This window comes from Corvus moneduloides, chromosome 4 (assembly GCF_009650955.1).
Source record: "Corvus moneduloides isolate bCorMon1 chromosome 4, bCorMon1.pri, whole genome shotgun sequence".
NCBI lineage: Eukaryota > Metazoa > Chordata > Aves > Passeriformes > Corvidae > Corvus > Corvus moneduloides.
The window spans coordinates 23,805,013-23,832,896 of NC_045479.1; the positions used below are offsets into that span (position 1 = coordinate 23,805,013).

Here is a 27,884-nt window from a genome sequence, read left to right on the forward strand (position 1 = left end):
ACTTTGCACACCAGCGGATTGGAAGGGGACCTCTTGGAAGAGGTCTGTTCCTTCCCCCCAACTTCACATCCCTGCTCCATGGGTCAAAACTCTTTGCCCACCTGCAAAAGGACCTGGGATACCAGGGAGCTGCAGGGCCACCAGGGCTGGGGCTTGGCTTTCACCAGCACCCACACGGCCTTGCAAAGCCGCGCTGAAATCGCAGGCAGCTCCACTCTGACATCTGGAAACCCAACTGGGCCAGTCCCTACCCTTGGCCAATCCTCTCCTTTGCTCTAACCCACCCTTCTCCCACCACACCGACCCTGCCTCAGTGCCCTGGCTGGGGGCAGGTAGGGATGTCTCCAGTTTTGTGGGGCCGAGCAGGTGTTTTCCAGCCCGGCCTGTGAATCCATCTGGAAAAGCCCTATGATGCAGGTGCTGGAGCGTCAGAGAGGGAAAACACAACCGCCAACCTAATGGGCAGGGAGGAAATGTATGCAAATGTATTCAGAAAGGGATCCGGTGATGCTAATAGGCTTGTTAATCCTCTCAGAGAGCACCAGGAATAATATTTTTACACTTCAGTCGTTAAGGATTTTACTCCAACCAAGCCCATGAGGGCAGAGAGAGATGTGTAGGGGACAGCCGCAGGTCATGGTTGGGGACAGGGAGGGCAGCAGCCAGAGCCAGCTCTGGGACAAGAGCAGGCAGGATCACACAATCCAAGAGTAACCAAATTAGACCCACGGCCAGGTGTGATTTGCTCAGGGACAAGGAGACAAATTAAAACTTCCATTTGGTTGTACTAAAGCAATGTTATATTAGTGATTAGAAATTGATTATCTAATTGCTGGGTCTTGATGCAGAGGTCCCCCTGCTGCTGCCATGAGATCTCCCTGCGTAACTGTGCTCCAAGGACAGGGTTTATTCAAACTAAGTTGGTCACCCAGGGCTGTTTGCAAATATATTAAAACTTTCTAACTATCACTACTGAGTTCCTTTCTGTGAAATCTATAGACCCAGCAGCAACCACGTGCTTCTTTCGCTCACATTCCCTGTGGTGCTTGTAACCCTCTTGCAGGAATCCAGGATTAATATTTTCAGTGAAGTTTGTTTCAAACCAGCCCTTAGGAGGATCTTTTGTTTTCTTCAGGGCTGGGCTCAGGGATCCACACTGCTCCAGATAGGATACCTGAAGGCAGGGGTGCCTGGTGGGGCATACACCAGGGAGTGGCTGTGCACGAACAGCTGTGGAGGAGCTGCAATGGCTTGGTAATTCAAATATCTCCCCACTTCTTCTTTGTCTCCAGAAGACAAGGTGGAGCACGGGTGAGGAGGTGCGGGAGGTGGGATGGGGCCGGGGAGGGCAGAAAGCAGAAGGCTGCCGACTGGAAGCAGGACAGAGGTTACTGCACCCAGAGGCGCAGAGAGGCTAGGCACTGGCCCTCGCCGGAGGGTGTGTCCTCAAGGCCAGAGGATGGGAATCCTGCTCCCTCTGCCTTATCCCCTTTAACCACACTTCCGCGTGTAACTTGAGACAAGCAGGGGAAGAAAAAAGAGGAAGGAAAAAAAAGAAAAAGGGAAAAATAGCGCAGTTATTCCCGCCTCCGCCTCCTCCTCTCTCTCCTCCCCGGCCAGCCAGGAGCCACGTCACCGTCACCCAGCACTGGCTTCGGGGCTGCTCAGCCTGGAGCTCTCCGGGAGACAAACTCCAACTTTCAGCCCAAAGCAGAGAGAGGAAGGCCCTAGGCTGGGAGAGGGAAAATCCACCTCGGTGGAAAAGTAAACAAGGGAGACATCCAGCCTGGCAGGGGAAAGCCATCTGCAGCCACGGGAGAGGGGAAACTGAACTTTGTGCTACAAGAAGGGAAGGCTCCGTGCTCAGGGAAAAAGGAAAGTTGAGCCGAAGGAGACTGTTCATTCAGTCGAGGCTCGGGGGAGGAAAACTTCCTGCCCTTGTCCTCCCTGCCTGCAGAAAGATCCCCACTCCCTTCACGCCAGAGGAGTCCCGCCGGCACCATGAACATCTTCCGCATCCTGGGGGATGTCTCCCACTTGCTGGCCATCATTATTCTCCTGCTGAAGATCGTGAAGTCCAAGTCCTGTGCTGGTGAGTGCTCCCATGTCCCAGGGAAGGAGGGTGGCTCTTCTCGGAGGGCAGCTCTGTGAAGGACACAACAAAATGGGTGCTGGAAAAGCCAGCGATAGCCCATACAAACGGGCGGCCCCCCTGCGTGGGCTCTTCGAGGAAAGTCATCCTCTTCCTCTGGGAGGTCTCCCTGGCAGGAGAGGGCTGTGTTGGAAGGATGTGATGTGGCAAGGCACACAGCCTCAGGCAGGTGTTGGTCTCAGGGTGGTGAAGTGAAGGAGAAGGCGGCAAGGCTGGAGGGAGGTGGAAAATGAGAGCGAGAGGTTGTGGCGGTAGCAACACCAACAACCTGGAGAAGAAGCTGCTCTAGGTTGGAGGTTCTGCCAGTGGTGGACAGGTGCCAGAGGCTGCCCCATCCCAGGGCGAGGAAATCAGGACAGCAGCTTCCTGCAGGAGGATTTTGCTCATAGTTCCCTCCTCAAGAGATTTTGGGGCTGGGCTGCTGGGCCTGTGGCCGCTATCACAGGTACAGAAGTGGGTGGGTGTGACTGCATCTCTCTGCCAGCAGTGGCCAAGTTCCATCAGCGCCCTGAGGCTGGTCCTGCAGCACTTCCCTCCTGTGGGAGATGTCACATCACACAATCCCTGGTGAGGTGGGCAGGCAAAGGGGGAAGGATGGGAAGAGAAAGGTCTTTCGATGACAGCAAGGCCTGAACTGGCCAAAGTGGTGAGCATGCCCACTGAGCACCAGTTCCTACAGGCAGCACTCAGGGGCACCAGCAGGAGCCTGCCCTGTTACCCTGGGAGACCCTGGCCACTCCTGGGGTAGAGGTTCCTCAGCACCCACACACCAGCCCCGGCTCACAAAACAACACACTTACATACAAATGCTTTCAAAGGAGGCGTAAGGGGAAACCACCATCCCACGGGTCCTTCCCTTCATCTGCTTTACGTTCTTTTCATTTCCCTGCCACGCAGGAATCTCTGGGAAGAGTCAGATACTTTTTGCCCTCGTCTTCACAACCCGCTACCTGGACCTGTTCACAAATTTCATCTCTGTCTATAACACTGTGATGAAGGTAAGGAGAGGGCAGGGCAGCAGAAGAGGTTCCTCTCAGCTCGCTGTGGTTTCTCAGGGAGGTGAGGGTACACAGTCACTGGGTTTTTCAGCCAGGAAGGGTGGATAAAGACGCTTCCTTTGGTTCCAATGTCCCTCCATTGACCAAAAAACCCCCTTGCCATACTCAGTAAGTGAGCTGAGCCATATTTAGTACCACTAAAACTGGAACAAGATGCCATGAACCAAGCCTAGGTGTCCTTGTACAGCAGGAGCATTAACATAAAGCTGCCACCAAGCCAACCTCTACACAGAGTGCCCCGGAGGGACTCAAACGTGTGATTCTCATGGTGGGGCAAGCTTTACCTGAACACTGGATTATCTCCTGTATAAATCAATCCTTAAGCCAGCACAGGCAAAGCATTCACCACTATCTTGACTTTTGCCAAAGCCAGCCTCTCTTTAAGCATGGAAAGTGCAACTGCAGGTGAGGTCTTGCCATCTCCCTTCTGTCCCACAGGTCGTTTTTCTGGTTTGTGCCTACATCACCGTGTATATGATCTATGTGAAATTCCGGAAAACGTTTGACAGCGAGAACGACTCCTTTCGCCTCGAGTTCCTGCTGGTCCCTGTCACAGGCCTGTCATTTCTGGAGAACCACAGCTTCACCCCCTTGGAGGTAAGGCAGAGCTGAGGCAGGAAAAGGGAAGGGAAGCAGCAGCAGCCTGACACCAGGCAGCAGAGTGAGCAGCATGTTGAATAGCTGAGATTTTTAACAGTAAAAGCAGGCAAGAAAGGCAAAGTTGGCAGGCCTTGAAGACAGTACCATCTACAGAGCAGCTCTGTGCTGTCTCCTCTCACTCCCAGCAGAGCGAGCTCATTTTCCCCAACTTCAGCAGCACTGCTCATCCCCCTCACACATCAGTGGTTTGCCAAATGAAAAGCTTTGGGTCTTAACACATACTAACCAGCACTGACTCCCCACTGCCTCCATTTTGCACCTCACAGATACTCTGGACCTTCTCCATCTACCTGGAGTCCGTGGCTATCCTTCCTCAGCTCTTCATGATCAGCAAGACAGGGGAAGCAGAGACCATCACGACGCACTACCTTTTCTTCCTGGGCCTCTACCGTGCTCTCTACATTGCCAACTGGGTCTGGCGCTACCACACGGAGAATTTCTATGACCAGATCGCTGTCGTTTCCGGGGTGGTACAAACCATCTTCTACTGTGACTTCTTCTATCTCTACGTCACCAAAGGTAGGCAAACAGGTTGCTGTAATACTGAAATGTTCATTCAACACTCTTGCAGTATAGGGTGGAGCTGCAGCTTGCCATGTGTTAATACTTACATGACTTTAGTTTTTGCTGTATTTGGGTCCAGTTTAAAAAATGTATCTATTCAGTGCAAGTGGGCATCACTGCTTGCAAGGCTCTAGATGTGCATGTGAAACACAGCAAAAATTAAACCAGAGTTAAGCCTGGTTTAACCCCCCTCGGGAAGTTAACAACTGAGGTACATTCAATTCTACATACACTCTGAAAGATTATGAATCACACCAAAAAAAAACCCAAAACACTTTGAGGGGGAAAAAATAGCTGCAGGCAGACAATGTACCTGAGAAAGCAACTGCAGACATATGGAGATATTATTAAACCTACTCTTCTTTTGATAGGGAAGATCGGGTTCTTGATTATCAAGAACTGACTCTGTAGGAAGATGGGCATCTGCACAGACAAGGCACCCGTTTTCCAAAATCAGATGCCCCTTCCATTTCAGTGCCACGCTTTGGTAAATGGCTGCACACCAGATCTTACAAGTGCACCAAGGGCATAAATCCTACAGAACATGCTGTGGTTTGCCGAGGCTGAAGTACGCTTTAAAACACTTTCTGGTGAGGAGGATGGAATTAGATGAAATTAGCCAAGTGGACAACTATTTTCCTCCTCCTTCACTTTCCCCAACCAGTCTGCCAAAAGCAGTAATGACGGCCCACGTTTGATGTTTCAAGGGATGGATTTTTGGTAGCTTCATGCAATACACCTGCTGACAGAGAGGTGACAGGAGCACTGAGCAGGTGGCTGGCCTTGGCAGATTAAGACTTCCTTCTGTCATTAAATATTTTTGTAGCCAGAAAAATACTTTCTAAAACTGCCATCAAGGTGCTCCACGTCAATTCCTTTTTTCTTTTCTAAACTAATTCCCATTTTAGCTCCGCTCAATTCATGTGTCCTGTGTCCTTCTGTATTTTGTGAGAAATCCATACCCTTTGTAGTTGTGATGGTGGAACAAAAGGGGGAAAAAACACAACTGCTGGCTTCCAATCTCACACTGCTAGTGACAGAGCTGCAAAATTTAGATGATACAAGAGGCAGAAGAAAAAACATTTGTAGATGGAACATCACAGCAGGAAGAGAATTGCTTTTTTTATCTCTTTTCTTTTACACAAATGTTCTGGATCATGGGAGAGAAATGGTGTCTGAAGACATGCAAATACTTTGCAGTCATTTATGAGAGCCAGCAATATTATAGCAGGTTGCATCTCTTACATTCCTTAAAAAAAACCAACTTTTCAAAACATTTCTAACACTGAAGAGCTCAGAAAAAAGGGCAGTGATGCTGAAAAAAGGAAGCAAAAATGTGTTATATAAAGAAATGTATTTAATAAGACTTCTGAGCCTATACCAAAGCACTGCAAAGGGATTTTTATAGAATGCTACTTCTTTTTATCTTGTTTTCAAAACTAGATGAGCTCCCTTCTGTTTAACAAAAGGACATGAAAGACATCCTGAGGAAGCTTTCAGCTCCCCAAAGCTTGTATTTCACAGAATGGCATGGGGTGTGGGCAGTGAGGGTGGTGGGGGGGAAATCATCTAATCCATGCCCCAGCTCATATTTTTCAAGGTCCTGTCCAGTAAGGTTTTGCTTATCTCCAAGATGAAGCCTCTCTGGGCAATCTGTGCCAGTGTCTGACCACCCTCACTACAAAATATTATTTTCAGATGTTTAAGTGGAATTTCCCATTGCCACTTGCCCTGTCACTGGGCACCACTCAGCAGAGTCTGGGTTTGTCCCCTTTATTCCTCCCATCCAGCACTTGTACACATGGGTAAGATGCCCCTCAGCCTACTCAAGGCTGAGCAATCTCAGCTCACAGCCTGTGCTCCTAGTTTAAGATGCTCTTGTGGTCCTTCTTGACTCACCCAGGCGCCCCCATCTCTTGTTCTGAGAGCCCAGAGCTGAGCCCACCACTCCAGCTGTGCCCTCCCAAGGCTGAGTGGAGAGGAAGGACTCCCTGCTCACTCTGCCAGCAGTGCAGCTCCAGAGGCTGTTTGCTTTGTCACAAGGGCACACTGCTGCCTTGTGTTCAACTTGGCGTCCACCAGCACACCCAAGGCCTCTGCTGCCAAGCCATGGCCCAGCTGGGCAGCCCCCAGCACATACTGGTGCCTGGGGCTGTTCTACCCCAGGGGCTGGCTGTACACTTGGCTTTGCTGACCTTCACAAGGCCTCCCTAGCCCACTTCTCCAGCCTGACACAGTCGCTCTGGCCTCGCCCAGTCCATCAGGCCCTCCTGCATGGTGCATCCTCAGCACATCAGTGCCCTTCCCTCTGGCACACAACAGAGATGGGCCCCAGCGCCCACCCCAGTACCACCCCGTCCCAGGCACAGCCAATCTGCACCACTGACCACTGCGCATCCAGGACAGTCCCTGCTCTGGCCACCCCATCTAAGCCTATGGGCCTCTGGGCATTTCCCAGAGGCATCCCTGCTGCCATCTCAATATTCAGCTCAGATGGGCTGGGACGGGCTCAGCAGGGGCCTGGCCACAGACATTTATTCAGGCCATGCTCTGTATCAAAAGGAGGGGAAAGCACTGGGGACAGCACATCATCAAGAAAAAAAAATTACTATGGTCCACCCATGAGAACAAGTAACAAAGACAAGAACCTCTTCCTTTAGCATAAAGGAGAATAAATAGCTTGTGGTTTCCCTTCTTAGCAGCATTCACAGTGGTCGTCTCCCATTTGCAGTTTGCAAACCTGGCACCCTGCTACTGGCACTCTAAATCACAAGTTAGAAAACATAAAATTATTGGAACAATAAAACAGTGGAATTCTACTAAATTTATTAATTACCTTCTCTTTCTCTTTGCAGTCCTAAAAGGAAAGAAGCTAAGCCTTCCCATGCCTGTTTGAAGACATCCCACAGACAGCACAAGAAGTTCCATAAAATGAAGCTGTTTTAAGATCACAGCTTTCCTTCCCTGGCCCTTTTTGACTAACGGATGGCTCAGCTGAGTGTCAACCCAGTGCCAGGAAGACAAGGCTTGGAAAACTGAAATGCTTTTTATCCATCAGACTCTTCCCCTCCATTTTTTTATTTCTTCTCACTTGAATTTGGTGCTAGTGCTGGCCAATACTGAAGTAGTACAATTTCTTCTCTCCCAGCTCTTCCCAGCATCTACGTCCAAAACACACCTCCACCTTGACCCTGAGGCAGCACAAGGGAAAATGTCACTCCCTTTAGTCCTTCAGCAAGTGCCCACGGTAGAGGGAGCATGTACTAATGAAGTCTGTTAACATAAGACAACTGACCCATTTCACAAGTGGCCATGTCTGACACAGCAGATGCTACAAACTGTTACTTTAACTCTGTATGAACTAACACTCTCTTGAAAATTAATTCTGCCCGACCCTCTCTCTACTCAGGCCCTGTAACATTCAAGAAAAACACATTTCTTTTGAATTACACAGATCTTCTACTTCTGCAAGTATTCAAACATCCTCCCCGCTCACTTATTTTCAGTTTCCTTGTATTCTACAGACAGGGACGATGTCAATGAAAATTCAGTGGGCTGCCAAGAAGCGTTTCCATCTCCTTGAATCTGACTTTCAAGAACTGGGAAGAACAGGAGCAAAGATGGCTTTACATTCCAAAAATAAAGACAAAGTTCACAATTTATTGACAACAGTGTTTTTATTTATACCTACAAAAGAAAACAAGATGGTATCAAAAGGACAATTTACAAACTAAGAATAGTAACATAGCTCTTAGTATCCTGTGCCTGAACACCACAGATCTATGAATCTCTCAATTCAAGTCTTCGTTAATACAACAGGAATGTGTTCAGAGACCAGCAGGTGTGTGAAACAAGATGCTGATCCCACACAAAGCTAGTAATCCTTCCATTGTTCAGAGAAGTCCAAACAGTAAATTGTTTCAGGAAGTGGGAGGGGAGGAGACACCCAGCTCAGATACCTGACACTCCCACAAACTTTTTACAGATTGAAAACAATGCAAACAACACTAGAGGCTAATGCTTTATCAACAAGGGCCCTCCAGCTGGTACCTGGAGCAGAGCAGAGAGCACCAGATGGGACAGGGGCAGCACATGCCACGGTGCATTCAGCGGTCTGGCTAACGCTCTGAACCGAACCGAGACCCTGGACTTCAGCTGACCTCAATGGCAATAAAGCACTGCCAAGACTTGGCATTGATGTTTAAACACGCACAAGTCACCCCCAAAAGTGAAAGCCATAACAGACTATAAGGCAGCTTTGGCGGTCCAGAGACCCTTTTTAAAGCCAGTCAGTGAGATGTCCTACTCCTACACCCCTCAAACACATTTCTGCATTCTACTCCCAAATTTAAAAAAAAAAAAAAAAGGCAAAAAAAAAAAGCTCTAGATTTGCTTGCAAGGGAGGCCAAAGATGTATCAGTCAGTGCTTGGATAAACAAAATGTTTCTGGCTTTCACTTAACACAAGCAAAGGAACTTCCTGCCCATGCACTGGAATTATAAAATGGAACCAGGGAACTGAGGTTCTGGAAGGAATCTCCCTTCTCCCTGTCAGCAACCTACCTGTGTACTGCACAAAAAAAGAGAAAAAAGCGCATCCATCCCCCAAAATTTTACTCTGGGAAGAAATTAAATTTTAAAAGAAATAATTTCTGTATAAGCAAGCTCTTTTCCAGGGCTATAAGAAGTTCCACTCCGCTACAGAAGGAATGGGCTGCCTTGTTCATCCATATGCAAGAACACCAACAGAAAAAACACACAACCCCCCTGCACTCTCCTAATGCAAAGAGCGTGCCTCAAACCAGGAGATGTATCCATACTTTTGTCATCTTATCAGATCAAGGGCAGCCAACTCCTGTTATCATCTACTGTCTCTGAACCGTCTGGTATTAGAAATAACAAGTCAACAACATGCTTTACTAAAGGGGGGGACCCCCCTCACACCCACCTTAGCCTGTAAAATAAACAAGTTTTATTTACGTATTTACTAAAATTTCACTCTTCTCTAACATTTTCTAAAATACTACCTACCTGCAAGAGCTCAGCTCAAAGGGACCAATGGAGCAGGGAAATGCACTCAAAAGCCAGAGAAAGCAATAGTCAGAGCAAGGTACAAAAGAAATAAAGCTTCAGAATCAAGATGCACTAACCAGCTCACCGCTTACCTCATGAAAAGGAGACCCCAGGCAATCTCCTCCTTCCTTCCTCCCCCCTGCCCCCCCCAGCCCACCCTATTCAAACCTCTTAAATTTAAGTGTGGAAAACTCTGTCACATTTTATCGAGCGTAGCGGCATTCAGAACATTCCCCATGGCAAAAGGGAGCTTGTTTGTGAAGGACAGACAAACGAGCTAACGCAGTTCATCATTTCAGTTCTGCGTAATTTCTAGGCTCTCAAGGATGACTTCTTTCAATAAACCCAACAACAGAAATTTGAGAGCAGTAACTAATTTAACCGTAATCAGGCTCCACACATTTGCGATGCTGCAATTTAACAATCGTAGCGAAAGAGCTTACTTGGCTGAACATTTCAGCAGTGATACCCACAGCAACTATCTTGTTTTTCAGGTACTGAATTCAAGACAGCTTTGGTCTCTGACACTGGGTTTTTAATCCCAGACTCCCTACTGCAGGCTGATACAGGTAGCAGAAAATGGGGCTTCCAGACCTACGGAAATCGCCAACAATATACCCAAAGCTTTACTCTGAACACCACCCAGCTCAGACAAATGAACAGAGTTTTCTTATGGAAAGTCACCTACAGTAAGATTACAAGCAGTAATAGTGAGCTATTTAAAACAAAAAATTAAGATTAGGAGAAGTGAGCATTGCTCCCTTGCATTTATATTTTAAATTAAGTGCTTTTTGGCTCCCCCAGAGTTTCCCATCTCTCTTTATACTTCCTGAAATTAAGTTAACGTGTTACAGATAGAAACTTCTTTCCCTCAAAAGCAAGTTTTCACACAAACCATAGACACCAAGATGATCAAGCTGGGACCTATCTGCCTTATACCCTTTTCTTTTAGAGAAAATAAAATTCCCAAATTCCTCAACATGCAAGACAAAAATAATAAATTTTCCAGTCAACTACATATATTTAAAAAAAAAAAAAAAAAAAAAAAAGAGGACAGGGTCATTAATGTGGACTGGGCTCGATTTTTGATGGGCTCGAGGGATTTGAATAGTGAATTCTAAGTCTAACCTGCATGAAAGACATCACAATGGGAAAGAAGAGAAAGATAAGGTTAGTTTAAATGCAAGAGGTCTACACTGGTCACCAGCAAGTGGTCTCATTTGCGGGAGGGGGGCGGGGGTGGGGGAGGGGGTGGGTACTGGTAGGTGGCAGTCTGTCCCATATAGCCCATCACGTTAGTGGCAGGGGGCTGCGGAAACTGTTGTGACATGAGCGGCTGCGGCTGCTGGCCCGAGCGCCCCACCATCCCTGCATACTGCTGTTGGGTAGTGCTCTGTGAGGTTCTCCCAGCCGTGGCAGCTGTGGTGCTGGCACCATAGCCACTAGCACTGTACTCTGCAGTGCCATAGCCACTCGTGCCATAGGCAGCTGCTCCATAGCTCCCTTGAGTGTAACCATACTGGCTCTGTGCTGCCCCAAAAGCAGAATTTGGGCTCCCGTAGGCACTGCCATAGGTCTTGTTGGCTCCGTTGGCATAACTTTCACCACGCTCACGGTCTCTGAAGCCACCTGAGTCTCTCCGGCCCTCTTTCACTCCCCGGAGCCTCCTGTCACACTCTTCCTGGTACATCAGGTTAGGGTTGTTTACTGAACTGCTCGTTCGGTAACGAGAACGACCTCCTGGCGATGGATACATTAAGATTTAGTACCATAAACAAGTCTTAAACAATGATGTCTGGTACACTTATGCCACCCTTTTTCCCCCTTCTACATCCCCAATTTTGCTCCCAAGGAGCACCTTCTTCTGACTGACTGTAACTTCTCTGCACAGCTGTGCATACACCTCTTCATCTTGTTCAAGGTGTAAACATGAAGTTCAACAAGGGCTCTTTATGTATGTGCTTGGAGACAAAGAAACGGGAGAAATTCAGGACTAATCTGGAAATATAAGGAAACTTCTTATTCCTTCAGGGAATGGGAAGAAAAAGTGTGTCAGTTCCTGAAAGCCAGTGCATCCCTTTACCGATTTCAATTTTGCACATGCTTGCACGTGCACCTTTGTTGCCTGTCCTTAGCAGGAGCTGTGAGGAAATAATTACTTCATGCAAAATCAGCTCCCTGAGGACCTTATAAGGAGAAAAAAAATTCTACAGCTAAGGTGAAACAGGGGACTGCCTCTCTCTTGGGACAGAAGTACTATGTCTACATCAAGTGTTGGGACCTCAAGTACAGAACAGCATTATTACTCATCTGTCATCTTAGACCTGCACTTACTACTTGTCTACCCTCTTTTAATCTTCCCTCCCTCAAAGTGGGGAACATATTCCCTCTGTAGCCCTTCTCCCTTGTGCTTTTACCTCCACCACCACCTCCTCCTCCTCTGTGGTCCACAAGCTGCATCAGCTTTGGATTGATGGCTTGATTGGCTTCTTCCAAGACTTTGATAAGCTCCCTGGCTTGTTTCAGGTTTCCTGGTGTGAAGAAGGTGTAGGCAGTACCTTTGTTGGTACTACGTGCGGTACGGCCAATACGATGCACGTAATCTTCGGAGCTGTTCGGATAGTCGTAGTTTATCACAAATTTAACATCTTCCACGTCTTGTGAAGTGCCCAGGAGCGAAGCACAGTGAAGGGGTGGGGTTGAGGAAAGGGGAGAAGAAGAGAGGACGTGCCAACGAAAGGTGGGGAGCACGAATGCAGTGACAGTAATAAGAAAAAAAAATACCAAGTTAGTAATTGCATGGAATAAATACAAGACAGACTCATCCCAAAAGAGTAGAAGACTGAAATTTAAGATCATCAGGAACAAAGGTCAGTGTCCTGAAAAAGAACGGCAATTTCAAAGCAGCTTTGCCCTGCACTCAAAGTCATCCTCCCCGGAATGCATGTCTCTGTCTTCCTGTGTCAAAGACACCGATGTTTGTGAATAAGCTAATTGAATTTCATAGCTGGTTTTTTTTTTAACACAATCTGTAAAGTGAAAATGTCACCATCAGACAGAGCAAACTGGGGCGGAGGAAGGGCAGAACTGCCATGGTAAAGCTTTTACTCTGTTGGGAGAAGTCTAACAAAAAAATAACAGTAACGAGATCACTTACCTTCCACTTGGTAACATGAAATAAAAAGCAATCTTAAAAATACTTACTTTTACAGTACTAATAAAATACAGTGAACTAATTTCCCTAGCCTAACACTTTAGGCATTCAAATACATTAGTTTTATTCAGCCAACTCATTAAAAATTATTCAGACCTGAAGTATCTTAACTCAGCTTTGTAGTTGTCACTAGAATGCATTGCACTAACATTTCTGTGCTGCTCTGTCCAGTTCTGGCAAGTTTGCGTGATTTGGACAATCCTGAATTCCATAAGCAATTCCCTACTTCCAGTGTCAAATGGAAGCAGGAAATAAAATTATCAAAATGGCGTTGTATGCAAAACAGTTTTAAAACTTAGGAAATCCAAACTGTGTTTTAAGACAAGACAGACTTTGTAAACTTATGGGACAGAACCTCAGTAAATATTAGTGCAACGCTTCAGTGAAAGCACCTTAAGTACCAAAAGCACCTACTTGCTATAGTATACAGTATTTTCAAATGCACCGTTCTACAGTAAGTGCCCTAACAGCTCAGAAAAAAAAATAATTTAAAATCTGCATTTTAACGAGAATATTCTGAAAATATCCAAGATAAAACACAGATTTTTGTGATTTCCTTTCCTCTTTTTTTTGTTTTGTCTTAAAGAGAGAAACATTCTCTGTTTGTTACCAGACCGATGCACACTCCCTCCTCCTGTGGGAAACCGCTGCAGCCGATCCCGTCTCTTTGCCTTTTATTTTTGGCGGCCTCCTTTCGAAAACTCCGCCCTCTGACACGGGACCACTGGAGCGCGGGGAGCATGCATCAAGGGTCCGTGGCAGCGAGAAGTCCCCACACACGCTCGCTCTGTGAACTGGCTTAGACGCTTCTCTGTAGCCCCATTTGGTTGTGAAGCGCCGGAGAACCTGGGCTCAGGTAAAAGTTTCAGGTCCTCCAACGCTTTTTGTCCCCTATTTGGGGCTCTTAGGGGCAATTGTCAAAAAAATGAAGATACAAAAATTACATCCAAAGGGTCAGACTGCATCTATTGCCCAGACTGCATCAATTTCAAAGGGATTGCAGGAAAAATAAAAACATGAGGGTTGTTGTGACAAGAGGGGGACTTTATGTCTGTTTCTTATTACAGCAAAGGAGGGGCTCCTCAGTCTTTGCTGACTCCAAAGTCCTGAATCACACCAAAAAAAGGGAGTGAGAAGGCAGGTTTCACAGGGGGCTGCGCGAGTCTCCAGCTAGGGTCCTTGATGCAACAGTTTTTTTAAAAAGGGAAAGTGAAGTATAGAGAGGAGTACGTGTGACAGATTGCATCTTCACAGCCGGGGTGTAGCTAGACTGACAAGCTCCAGGCTACATGGTCCTCAGCCAGTCCCGTTTGGCACATCCAGTAGCAAGTGACTTGAATTATCAGAGAGGATACAAGGATGTGCTTTCCTGTCAGAAAGCACAAGGAATTGTAGCTACCAATGCAGACAGAACTGCCTTGACTGGGGAGGAGCAGAAAGAATGGGAAGGCAGGAAGAGGAAGATGCAAGGGTGTTTTCCAGACTGGAAAGTGGTCCTGGTAGAGCACGCAGCTCGCTGAAGACCAGAGCGTGGTACAAGACTCGGCTTCTCCAGTCTAGCATGCTCCAAAGTGTTTGCGCACACTCGCAATCCTCCTGCACTTTTAGAAGATAATGTAGCAGGATCAAGAATTGAGACTGTAAATCATTTTTAACAGCTACCTGGGAAACAATCCCTTTGTCAGACCATCAGAACACCATATGGCACAGACAGTCTCCAATTATTAAACGGGACAGATATAATAAACTAGCAAACATGCTAGTCTAGAGAGCTGTTTAGACCATCATTGTAGATGTGCCCCCACCCCTGCACTGAGAATGATCTGCAGCTGATACCAAAGCTTCTGTTAAAGAAAACAAAACAAAACAAATTCAATGTTTTTAGTTTAATAGACTGAACAAAAAAATAAATTAAAAAAAAAAAAAAAAATCAGTGCAGAGAGAGGACCTCACTCCAGGGAATTATCACAAAGAAGTCATTACGGGACTCAGAACTTACCTGAAGAAGCTTTTTTGAAACCAATGTTCCATTAGGAAGAGGGAAAGCCCTGGTGACTCAGCCAAAAGGCGCGCGCCCCTGTTTTATGTTATTTAGGTAGAAGCCTTCACTTTCCAGGATCTTGGAGGAAGTCGTCCAGAAGTTTGCCAGTTAAGTGACTTATTTTAAGCAGCAAACTCAGGGCCCCAAAACAAGCAGAGATGTTGTTCAGTAACAAGAAACAGACTCTGATACCTTTCCCCCTTAGCTTGGGTGAAGTGGACGATGGGAAGTGGGGAGACTGTTTTCTGAAGTGTTATCCAATTGAGTCGTTTTGGGGGAGGGTGTTGGTTTTGTTGGTTTTTTGGTTTTTTTTTTGAGGGGGGTGAGGCTGTTTTAAATGTCTAGGCAAGATGCACAAAGAAGCTACCAGCACATAGCAAGCCTGTTTAAAAAATGCTGCTAGAGAAAGCAGCTCTCTTTCATACAAACTAGTTTCAGGCCTCAGTCCCTTCTCCCAACAGGCCCAAGTTCTAACTGCACAGGTCCAGACATGACCCTAGAGGGCAGAGACTGAAGTCCATATAATCACTTCCTGAGGAAGTGCTGGACATTTTTTGAGGGGGGAGGGGAAGGAGGGGTGAAGGTTGTGTGAACAAAGGCTGCCAAGCCTATTAATGGTCTGCCTGTATTAAAGTGACCATATGATGCACAGCACAGCCACCCTTTTGGCATACAAAGAGAGCTCAGGTAACTGAGGCTTTCAACCAACTAGATTCTCTGAGTTAAATCTCAACTGATTTGCAGTAATTTTGTCTACAATTTACTAAAATGAGACACTGACTCCCAAGTAATTTATCATCTACCAAACTCAGGGTGGGCAGAGTATTCAATGTCTGTTATTAAACTCAGAGCACTTCAGCAGCCATCCTCCTCCTCTAGGGTGGGCAGATGCATACGGACTGTGCTCAGCACACAGTGTTTCACAACACAAATATGCTTATTATAAAAGGGGGCACAACTGTTGCATCCAGACAGATCATTTTCATACCACCAGAACAGAGCTGTGCGATTTTGATTCAATTACACATCTGGGTAACAAGATGTTAAAGGCCATATATCATCTCAGTGGTCCTGCCTAGAAGGAACACAGAGGAGGGAAGGTTACATGTCAAGAGCAAAGATCTGGAGCAGTGCTTTCTCAGATGTGAATACATCTGCAGGGTAAACATGCGTGTACACTGGGGTTGGTATGTACAAATCTGTGGTGTGTCATATGGGGAGAATATTCACTATTTGCTGTTGAAATGCTCTCCCACAACTTCCTACTTGAACTTTATCTGACACGCTCTGAACTGAGAGCAATCCATCCCTACCATCCAGCAACAAAAGCTGGATTTGGGGAAGAAGTGAGTGTGGTGGAAGGGTTGGGTTGCATAATTGGACGTCTCTTCTCCCTCTTGGCGATCGATTGGTCATGCCTAGGCCTTGCTGCAGACCAAAGCCTGTTCATTAGGAGCAGGAAGAGACTTTGAATATGAAAGAAAAAAAAAAGATTAATGTTAAAAAACGTATTTCACATGTGGGGGAAAATCACGCTTTGAATTTTTTTTTTAAAGAAACATTTTTCAGTCCAAAGAAGAAAAATATGCAGCAGTAGGCAAGAGTGGTCTATGTGTACAAACCTAGCCCACGAGATGCAACGTCGGTAGCAATGAGGATAGGAGCCTTTCCAGAACGAAACTCTGTAAAACAAAGCATGCTATGAAGTAAGATTTTTCAAAAAGATAGTTACCTGAACTTGATTTACACTAAATGCTCATTTTCCAGAAGCTACATAAGGTGGGTCAATTCCAGAAACCCCCACAAGTCAGGATATAACGCCTCAACGATTTTTCAAAATCCATCTGCGTTAAGCAATTTTCCAACTTTACCAAAACAAACCAAAAAAAGGCACAAATACTGAAATTAAGAGTACAAAGGCAAGAGAAGTCCTTTTAAATGTGTCTATTTGGTCTAGAGATAAAAAAACCAAAAGAAGACCAGAGAAAAACACATCTAGGTAAATTAGGTAGAGCAGCCTAAGTTATTCTCCCGTCAGTGACGGACTCACCATTAAGCACCCAATCTCTTTCTGGCTGACTCTTGTCTCCATGGATACACATAGCTGGCCAACTGCCAAACAGAGACATACATTAGTATAGATAGAAAGTACATACATTAAAGCAAACAGGAAGCTTTATTGGCATTTTGTTTAAAAGGGAAAAACTGTAAGATTTGAGAAATATTTTATTCTCTGGCCTCTGTCTACCCAGCATGTGTACTGTAAACCCGCCACCTACATAAACAGCCGTTTAAGCCAAAAGACATTTGCTATATTGATACAGTCCCCATCAGCATATCAGGATTCTGATACACTAAAAAAGCTGCACTGCTTATGAAAACTCTCTCTTGCACTAATGCTTTGATGGAATGGAATCTTCTGGCAAACAATGACTGAATTCAGCCAAGAAAATAATGGATAAGTTGTTCCCAACAATAGCATTAAGGTGGTTTAAACCTTACTGCTTTTGATTACAATTTTTGTTTCCCACTAGAAAGAAGTGGAGGAAGGGGAGAAGCTAATCACCCATCTCTGCGCATCCTTCGAGTGAGATCATCACATCTCCTCTTTGTCTCCACAAAGATGATAGTCTTGTTTTCCTTCTCTGCCATGATTTCTTCCATCAGTTGGATCAGTCTAAAACAGACATGAGAGCCAAGATGTATAGCCACACATATCAGAATAAAGGATCTCTCTCTCAAAGGACATTGAGGACACACACAACACACATCCATGTAAGTTAGTCAGTATCACAGAAATTTCTGCTGGTTGTGCAAAGGTATGGTCAAAATATACACAAGAGACTAGTTAATTACAGGACTGACTTACTTTGTAACACTCAAAGGTTAAATAGTACTACAAGTAACTTCACTATTTGGAATTCCTAGAAGGCTCACAAAGCATCATACACTTTAAAGTACAACCAAAGAAAGTGAAATGCTGGGAACATCAGCTTACTTATGGTCTTTCTCGCTCTCCATGCATACATCCACTATCTGCAGGATATTGTGGTTGGCACTGAGCTCCAAGTTTCCCACATTGATCTGAACATAGTCCTGCAGGAAGTCCTCGGCAAGCTGGCGCACTTCTTTTGGCCAGGTGGCACTCCACATCAGAGTCTGGCGGTCAGGCTAAGGAAAAGGGAAAACAGATTTGTTTACGATACTACATTTCAAACAGGAAAACAAGGGAGGCTGTCCTTCCATAAGGGTCACGCACCCTTATCTGGTCAACAATTTTACGAATTTGTGGTTCAAATCCCATGTCCAACATTCTGTCAGCTTCATCCAGCACCAGGTATGTACAGCGACGAAGGTTGGTCTTTCCAGCCTCAAGGAAGTCAATCAAGCGACCTGGTGTAGCAATGCAGATCTCCACACCTTCAGAACAGAATGAGGAAAAAGAGTAAGGCTCTTCATTTGAATGTCAACTGGTATTTTTAGTTAGAATGAATCACCTCCCAGAGAAAAATTGTTTTAAAAAAAAAGCACCACCCTCACTCGTACCCAAGATTGAGTCATTTCAGTAGAAGCCCTAGTTTTGTTGATTATTTTTTCCATTCTGAAATTACTGTTACAGTGCCATTAGAATAATAAATGCAGTACAGAAACTAAAAGGTTACTGCCAGAAAAACACCAGTGAAGAGCATTCCAAAAACCAGAAGTGAAGCAAGCTTCTACTCAAGCCTGATCCACCTTCCTCCAGAACTATGCAGTCTAGAGAGGAGTCATTTTCAAACATGAAGTGCTCCTCTTTCTATATGGGTCAAATTACTTTCACTTTTTTTTTAATATATAAAGCCAAAGCATGGGCTTTAAAACTGAGCAATTATTCACCAATAGTGAGAGACAACCATCCCACCAACGTTTGTGGGGATAAGGAGAGCATTCAAATATTCCTAACTAATACCGGGTTGGGCAATTTACACATTCCTTAAAAGGAGGATCTGGTTTCCACCAATTCCCAAATTTTACAGGTGACTATTTCAGGGTCACTGAAATGTCCACAGAAAGTAGGTTTAAGGAAGAGGAGGCATGAAAAGATTTTCTTCTTAAGCAGAATATCTGTTTTACTGCACTCCAGAAAGGTGTGCAAAACCCAGCAAGCTGATCCTCCCGAGGACTCTTCATGAAACCTTGGACTCTTCCACTGAAGATGCTATTTTTGAACTGGAATGCACTGTTTTCTTGAACAGCAATATCCCACAGACTTCCAGAATGCATGCCTTTATCCCACTACTGCAGTTTGCAATAAGGACCCTGCAAACTGCAGCGGTAAGCAAAATTTTCTGATGTCTTGAATAGATCTGTATGTATGTCTGCCTTGATAATAATTCTTGCACCTTTTCACATAATTCTATTACATTTTTTAATCTAGTGAAGATGAAAGCCATCAGCACATTCCTGCATTTGAAATTATAGGTCACTTAAGCACTACTATGTTACAGTAGCTGCTTACAGGGTACATAGTGCTTAGTGCTTAAAAACAATTAAAAAAAAAAAAAAACCAAAACAAAAAACCTACAAAAAACTGCAACCAAACAAAAAACCACACACCCCTTCTGCTGTCCAAAGAAGTTTTTATAGATTCAGAAACAAAGTTTGATTATTGGAACAAATGTAGGCAGAAAAATTGAAATCTGCCTTAGAAAAAATCCTTCCTTAAACACGCTGCTGGTATTGCATTTCCTGAAAAGAACCTGTTCTCCTTCTGTGAAGTTTCCTTTTCCCCTTTGTACACCTCGATGATCTTAACTAGTGGAAAGTTCAAAGAGCAATCAGAAAGAAAATCTAATATCCAAGCCACTATACAACAAAAAAAAGAACTACCTCATGAACTGTCACTGCAACTGGAAAAAGAGACAGACACTCTTTCACTCTCGTCCCCTTCCAAACAGGTTTTGAGAAGTTTTGTTTTTACAGAGATTTTACAATACCACTTCCTCCAGAAACTGCAAGCACCCATTTTAAAATTACCTCTTTCTAAATCTCTGATCTGGGGACCTTTGGGTGCTCCTCCATATATGCAGGTACTCTTCAGTCTTGAACATTTGCCATAATCATCAGCCACCTGCTGCACTTGCTGGGCCAACTCTCTAGTAGGTGCCAGAACCAGACACTGCAAAAGGAAATTATTCAGGAAGAGTCAAGCTGCATACACATCCCTACCATAAAACCATAAGCAAAGTTGGACCATCTGCTCTTTATTAGCTGAAACATTTCAATATCTTTAGACTACATCAGCAGTTGCACAGAATTTCAACTGAGTGGGATGTTCACATTGTGATAGTAAATATTCCTATTCTGATAGAAATAGGATATGAAAAATTACTATTCTGATACATCAATTAAATAAAACACCCATCTCATTAACAATGTCACGCTATAGATACAAAAACGAAGAGAATCAACAAGCACTTACAATTGGGCCATCCCCTCTCTCCAAATATGGCTGGTGGTTGATGTGAACAATTGCAGGCAACAAGTACTAAAACAGAAGAAAACAGTATTCTGTAACATATACAAATTGTGACTCTGCAAAACCAGATACTTGCATTTATCCAGCACAACAGAAGATTTTTAAGAGCTGCTGACCGACTGTATTTGCTTTGGCGGATGAGCACAGAATGTGGCTGCTCAGCACCTCTGAAAGCAAGGCTCACTTAAATTTGGAGCACAAGTTAGCGGAACGGAGTAATCATGGTCCTAGCCAATGTTTTTCATAAAGGATAAAAATCTTTTTTAACACTACAGCTAAAATTAATATATATGCTGAAAGTCAACCATCTTTTATTTTAACCTGGATAGTTTATGAAGCAAATGTGCTAAAGAGAATGTTCTGGTTTTTAAACCACAATGTAAGCATAAAGAACTGACTAAGCATCCAAACAGGAAGACACGCACACAATACGCCCTTGTGAATACAACAGGCTTGTAGTTGAGCTGGAACTCAACTGTCCCCCACGATGCAATACAAAAAGCTTTAAAAATGTAATCATCTTGCTGCTAGTACTGGCGAGGCCAAAAACTAACCCACAGGTAATTTCTGCCAGGTGACCAGGAAAGCTAGCTGAAGAAATAAAAGGAAAGAATACGCACTGCTAGTGTCTTCCCAGAGCCGGTCTGTGCAATGCCCACCATGTCACGACCGCTGAGGGCCAGTGGAAAGCCTTGGCACTGAATTGGAGTGGGTTCTGTGAAGTTCTGGTCCATCAAGGCATCCATCACATACTCTTCAGAATTTAAGAAAAAAATAAATTTCTTAAAGAATAACTGAAGCTTTAGAGAACTTTTTAGAGAACAGAACCAGTAACTGTTCAGGTATTTTCTGAGCCATCTTCATGATCTTAAAAAATAGCAAAAATACTTACGTGGAAAGCTACACTGGTGGAACGCAAACACTGGCTTGGGGCAGCCCTCCATTCCCCGAATTGTTATCTCCTTCTTCCTTCGCAATTCTTCAACTTCATACTATTAATGAAGAAAGAAAAAAAAGAAAAAAATAAATGCCAAGTATCAGCAGGGACTTAAAGTGTGTGTTTCTAACTACTAACTCTTCTCACCTCTGGATAACAGCTTTGTTAGAGAACTAAATTAAAAGAGGATGTAAAAACAACTGCTTTTCTAAAGATTTTACTTTAAGAGTGACTTATTGTACAGCTTCTCCAATATTCAGCGGTATGAGCTCTCTACATAGCCTAGAAGGACTAATGTCAACCTCTTCTTACAACCAACCCTTTTAAATGAAGAGTATAGTTAACAGAACATTTTTAGGCATTTTTCCAGAAGCCAGAAATGACCAACAGCTTCAAAAGTGATTAGAAACAGAGGATGAGAAACACGTTTTATGTTACAGTGCTAAGAATTAAACAAACTAAATAGGTCCTAATATACCATGAACAGAAGGCAGGGCAGTCCTTCTCCTTCAGTTAACACATTGCAGAGGTAGATAAATACAGAGTTCTTGCTGGATAACTTGCAACTCAAATGTTGCTTGGAATTGTTACAGAGAATGAAAGAAGCTCTGACAACATCATAATGATACCCTACGACCTCACAATTTTTTTAAGGAACTTCTTGTAATATGTCAGAAATGTGTAGCCACATAAGCATAATTTCAGGATTAGAGAAAGTATTTCATTTTTGTGTAGGTTCTTTTAAGTCCAACTGCCCTTTGCAACATGCTTCGACAATTCATGACCTTATTCTAATGCTTATTAGAAATCAATAGAGACACATCAATACCTAATATGTACTTTATCCAAAGCAATAGATTCACTATTTCTGAGAATCTCTTGAGCTTGAATTAAAAGGTAAAAAAGAGAAAGTGACTTCTTGGGAAAACGTGAAAATCCTTTTAGCTGGCTAAGCCAAGGACAGCTACAGCAGCTCATGCTAACCGTGGTTCAGTAGCTCAAGTTGTGGTATCTTTAAGAAGTTGATACCCCCCTGAATTCCTTTATGCCATATGCATATTTCACATAAGGATTTGTAAGTCTATGCAATCACATAATGACACCGGGCTTGTTGCCTCGCGTTTAGAGCAAAACACCTTAATTTCTAATTATAAAAATACATTGCAAGAGAGAATAGAAGACCAGACTCAAGCTAGGCAGGAAGGGAAGATTACTGTATCGACAGAGTAAACACAAAGTACTGCACCTGGTTTTGAGCCCCCGATGTAAGGAGGACATTTTTTTAACATGGCATGTCCAATTATGGCGGAAAGCTGGAGGCTGCAGTACAGACCACATGAAGACAGACTGGGAGCACCGGATTTGTTTAGCTTTGGAAGACTGGGCTAACAGTGGCCTTTAACTGCTACTTTCAACTACTTGATGGGTCGCTATAGGAAAGATGTTCAAAATCCCATGAGAAACACTAAGCCCTGAGACAGCCACCCAGAGAGGATATAAATTCTCCTCATCCCTGGGGGTATTCAAACGCAAAAGGACACGGCACTAAGCAACCTGCTCTAGTTCTACCGTTAGTGCTGCTCTGAGCAGAGGATTAGACTAGAGGCGTCCCCAAGGCCTCTTTCAGTCCAAATTACTCTTATGACAAAATATTACTTTTCCAACATTTCTCATGTATTTCTGTCACTTTTAGTTCATTATCTTAGGTTTTTTCAGGGTTTCTCCAGTACTGTAACTCTCTAAGTTTCATCTCCACTGACAAATCGCTAGACCAGACAAGCATGATGATGATGCATTACAAATGACAAAATATAAAATATCTCATATAAAAACAACGACGAAGAAAGGCATATCCTTTGTTAATGTTAAATAATAACGGCAACTAGAAACAAGTATCCTACAGAGTACACATGCCAAACACACTTAAAGAAGAGTCAGCTCTATTTTACATGCTGTCCCAAACCTCCTAGGACAAGTTTTTCAACCTGAGATATTTCCTGTTGTAGACAACATGGAACTTACCGGAGTAAGCCTGGCCACTTCTGGATGTTCCACATAAAAATTCTTCTCAAACTTGGGCAGTTCATTTAAATCCCATTTTTTCTTACGTAAACGTTCCCCTGGATTACCAAATTTCTTTGGAGGAAGAGGACCTCCACGACTCGCTCCAAACCTGTGAACGTGAATGTTAGTTATTAAAAAAAAAATACTACCACTATTTAAAACTATTTTAAAATTACTCTGGAATTTTCTTAACCGCTTTCCATTGTCTTTTCCCCAAGCTGACATACGAGCACAACATTCTAGCAAGTCATCCCCTCCAATCACTACGATGGTACAAAACTTCTTGAAATAACATAAACCTGCTTTAGGTTGATTCTGAAGCTAAAACCGTGTTATTGTAAATCACCCCTTCAAAGCTCCTGTCTCTAGGACATGGCTGTGTGTACACCTAGCTGTACACCTACAGCACCTGCCTTGAAACCGACGGTGCACTCACAAAGTAGTTACATAAAAGGGATGAGAAAAATCTCTCCTTGCAAGTTCCTTCTCTCTCTCTCAAGGTTTGTTTTACACTAAATAGCTATTTCACTATCTCCCCCCTCTATATCTTCTCTCCTTTCTTATCAAGAACTATGCCTCAAATGAAAAACAATAGAATGAAGAACAGAAAGTAAACAAGTCCAGCCAAGCCTGCAAGTCCATCTGTAATTCTGTAATCAACAAAATTTTTAAAAAAGTATTTTTGAAACACAGCCTAACAGGGAAAAGAAAAAAAAAAAACCTGGGAAAAGCCATATCTGCTCTCAAGTGCATTGTGATGAAGACTGAAGAGAGTAAGAAGCCAATGTTCACAAAAAATTTCTGACTAGCAGAACGACTCAGAAATTACTGCTCTTTCTCTCTAAGTTTTCTTCATCCAGTTAATTTTACACACTTCAAAATGTTAAGAACTAACTGTAATGACTGGCTAATGCAATAGCCAAAACATGAGCTGCTGGCAGTAAGCTGTAAGAATAACTAATAACCCAGTCGCATGAAATGATTATTTACCGTAAATATCATGAATTGGATTTTAAAATAACATTTAAAAAAAAAAACAGTTACAGCACTTTCATCAGTATTGTACAAACTTGGCAGAAAGTACTTTTCCAAATGCTATCAAGTCCATTTTTGTCCTAAAGCTACAGCTTTCTGCAAAACATGAATTCATGAGACATGCCTGTTAGAAACAACTTTTAGACTGCAAAACCAGAGTCTGCACCTTACCCAAGTAGTACACTAGTAAATAAAAACCTGGTAATGAAACAAACTGAAAGCAACAAAAATCCCTAAGCAACTTTCTTAAAGGAGTAACTTGTGGATGAAGGAGGGGGTGGAAGAGTTACCAAAAAATAAACAAGACCTGAAAAAAAATTTCTGAATTATCTTAAGTACAAGCCTATCTGCTCAAACATTAAATACATTTGTTCTTTAAATCACTTCCCAATGGAAGTGATTTAAAGTGACTAAGAGACCAAAGAAACAGAACTCAAATCAACATTCTAACAAGAAGCAGTTAAATTGTTGGAAAAGCCAAGTATAGTAGATATAATTTAACTTAAAACCTGCTAAGTTAGTTTTAAAATGTCTGCTGTGTTGCAACCGTGCATTAGGCTTCTTCCTTTTCCTATAAATATCCCTTATTTTCTCATCAGTGTATCTATCAGATCCCCCAGACAGCCTGCACAGTCATCAATTTTTGTCATATGAAAAAGACAGTGAAACACAACTTCAAAAATGCATTTAAGCATTATGTTTCCTTTCAGGACAAAGGAAAAGAAAGGCACAGACTTTCATTTATAGGGATATTCACCTTTAGTGATGATGTTTGTTACTGATCATGCTAACTTGAGGTCAAAATGTCAACAATTTCAGTACCCAAGTAGTTCCTACAAAACCCACAGCCTCACTCAAGTCCACCAGAGGTTGAAAGGGTTGAAGAGTTCCCTAACAAAAGGAAACATATGACAGGGCTGATTGCAAGACTGGACACTGCAACAGCTGGGTACTATGAATACTTGCTCCACAGCTATCCAGAGGAAAAAAATTTTATACAGAAGGCACATAGTTTCAGTTCTCCACTCTTGTACACAATATGCCTGGATACTGACCTGAAAGAAAGGAGCCCTACAGCAGCCCTTGAACACTGCCTCTGTGGGGGTTTATCTGCTAAACTGGCAGTAACTGACACTTCACAGTCTGACTCCAGGTAAAATGAGATTCCAACTCCAATTAAGCTGATTTAAATCTAATATTTCCCTGGTTTGCCAACAGCTCTCTTTACAAAGGTAAATTAGGCTGGCTCAAAACATTCTTCCCTAATATTACTGGTGCCATCATTTCCGGGACAGAACTGAGTAAACCTGATACATTCCAGAGCAAAACGTAACAATTTTCCATCCTCAGAAGTCACCTATAGCTCACTCCTGACAGGAGGAAACCAGAAAACTTGTATGTGATCAGCCTACAGAAGAAGTGGTGATAAACTTTCAGATGGTGCTGAACCAGCACACTGGGTGGCCCAACATTTTACAGAGATTATTTATGAAATAAGACTGTTGTTAGTGGTTACAAATATTTTCATACCTTAAAAGGATGTATATAACAAATTGAATCCTGATGCATTAAAGCTTCCAGGATAATATGCCAAAAAAAAAAAAAAAAAAAAAAAAATCATGCAAATGTCCAAAAACTTCACAAAGAAGTATGTAGGCACTTCTTTTACTCATGCAAAACCCCTGATCTAAAAGAGAAGCACCCACTATAATTAAAGACTTTACAGAAAATGAAATTACACTACTTTTAAGGCACATCAAGTGTTGTGTCAACGCTTTGGCCAGTGTTCTTTTAAGTAACTGTATATAAATCTGCATACTCAAACTCACTCACTAAACTCCAAAAACAGCAGTGGTCTGATCTATCTCAGACTTGCCAAAGCGCTTACTCCAATGTCCTTGTGTTAAACTGAGCTGGAAATCTCTTAGCAGAAAAACACCAGAACCCTCCTCTCTGTGAAAAAAAAAATGAAAGTATCTTTTAATTTCAGAATGTTAAATGTGGGTGTAAGATAAAGCAATGATACAACTATCTCCCTCCACAGACAACGAGAAACTGAATGTCAAAGAGCATTGCAATATGTAGCAAAATATTCTTTAATCTCCCAGTGGCAAGGGAAAACTAGAGGAAAAGGAAGTGGGGGAGAAAAAAAAAGGAAAAAAAACGGAGAGAAGACTCATTAATTGACATCTAGCTTACCATATAGCAGAACCCACAGGATATATTTTCTGCTAATCCTTGAAAACTACTTGTGATGTGAAAATGCCACTGTCAGAAATCAGTTCTAACTCTCTTTAAAAAGGCCTGGCGCGAACGCCTTATTACTTTCAACCCTTAAAAACCTCGAGACTCATCTAGTTATGTAGTATAACGCCACTGTATTTATTGCTGTCATTCTCAGACGAAAAACATCACATCAAATCAAACCTGAAAAAGCCCTTTTCAAGCCAAACCTCCTTTAAAAAAGAGATTCAAGAGTATCAAGCACCAGGCCTTTACAGAACCACACAAACAATTTCTGTAGCGCTATGTAAGCTTGGCAAGTGGGGTCCAGCACCGTGTTCATCGAGATCACCCTCCCGAGTACCCAAGTCCCCGCATGGCAGCGTTTCCAATCCCATTTCCTCTCACGACAAGTCTGGGAGCGCAGCTGAGAGAGATCTTCCCCCCACTGCCATATTTCTAGTAAGTCCAGAAGGAGCGATGACAACCAGAAGGGCAGACAGAGGGACAACCAGCTCTGCCAGGGCCACCGAGACCTTCGTGGTTTGCGGGGGGGAGGGTGCCACGGGTGTCGCGGGGTAAATAAGGGGACTGGCAGAAAATAATTAAGGGGGCAGGGTGGATGCAGGCCTTAAAACTGCAAGCAAGTTTCACAATTAGTTACACATGAGCGGTGGAAAAGCTAAATAAAAAAAAAAAAATTAAAAACACAAAACGCTCAAAACCCACCACCCAGCCTTGGTGACAGATAAGTCTCCAACTACCTCCCGCCCCCACATGAGAATTTATGGGGGGAAAATCCCCACAAGCGGGATCTTGGCTCCCCCAATACCGACACTCCAACACACACCCCCCTGCCCCGCGGCCTCCCCCCCGCCCCCCAACGCAAGCGTTCGGCTCCCCCACCGCCCCCCCGCCGTGCCGACCCCCCCCCTTACCCGCCGCGGTCTCGGTCGCGGCCCCGGTCCCCGAAGCCTCTCATCGCCCCCGGAGGGGTGGGTGAGAGGCAGCGGAACGCCGGCCGTGGGGACGGCGAGGGGCTGGGGGTACGGGGAGAGGGTCCAGCCAGAGGCGGCTGCGCCTCGGAGGCCTCGCTTTGCGCCACCTCGCCTCTTTGGTGGGACACAAAAGGAGAAGAGGTGGTCAGTGGGTCCGAGACCCGCTGGGCGTCAGCGGCCGGAACGGCGGGGCTCTCGGTCGGCTCCAGGGCCCGGGCAGTGTGGAGACACCAGCGTCTTCTTCCTCCGCGCTCCCGGCACAAAATGGCCGCCGCCGCCCCGGCCCGCTCCGCTTACGTTACGGGCGGCCTGGCGCTGCGCAAAGTGCGGCCCTCCGAAACACCTACG

The 27,884-nt window shown here is 44.1% G+C and overlaps 2 protein-coding genes across 2 annotated transcripts; one reads left to right on the forward strand and one right to left on the reverse strand.

Moving 5' to 3' along the window:
• The first annotated feature begins 1,562 nt into the window (after positions 1-1,562).
• Positions 1,563-8,096, forward strand: KDELR3 (KDEL endoplasmic reticulum protein retention receptor 3). Its single transcript, XM_032106098.1, has 5 exons — positions 1,563-2,092; positions 3,050-3,150; positions 3,649-3,807; positions 4,137-4,389; positions 7,290-8,096. Exons 1-5 carry the CDS (start codon positions 2,002-2,004, stop codon positions 7,328-7,330), a joined length of 645 nt encoding a protein of 214 aa, XP_031961989.1. The 5' UTR covers positions 1,563-2,001; the 3' UTR covers positions 7,331-8,096.
• DDX17 (DEAD-box helicase 17) lies at positions 8,093-27,833 on the reverse strand. The gene is made up of 13 exons (XM_032106084.1): positions 27,477-27,833; positions 23,239-23,389; positions 21,172-21,271; positions 20,900-21,033; positions 20,223-20,288; positions 19,778-19,919; positions 18,021-18,181; positions 17,760-17,932; positions 17,328-17,438; positions 16,812-16,873; positions 16,384-16,443; positions 11,924-12,163; positions 8,093-11,246 (listed from the first exon to the last, which is right to left on the reverse strand). The coding sequence occupies exons 1-13, from the start codon at positions 27,518-27,520 to the stop codon at positions 10,723-10,725; spliced, it is 1,968 nt and encodes a 655-aa protein (XP_031961975.1). The 5' UTR covers positions 27,521-27,833; the 3' UTR covers positions 8,093-10,722.
• Positions 27,834-27,884: the final 51 nt, after the last annotated feature.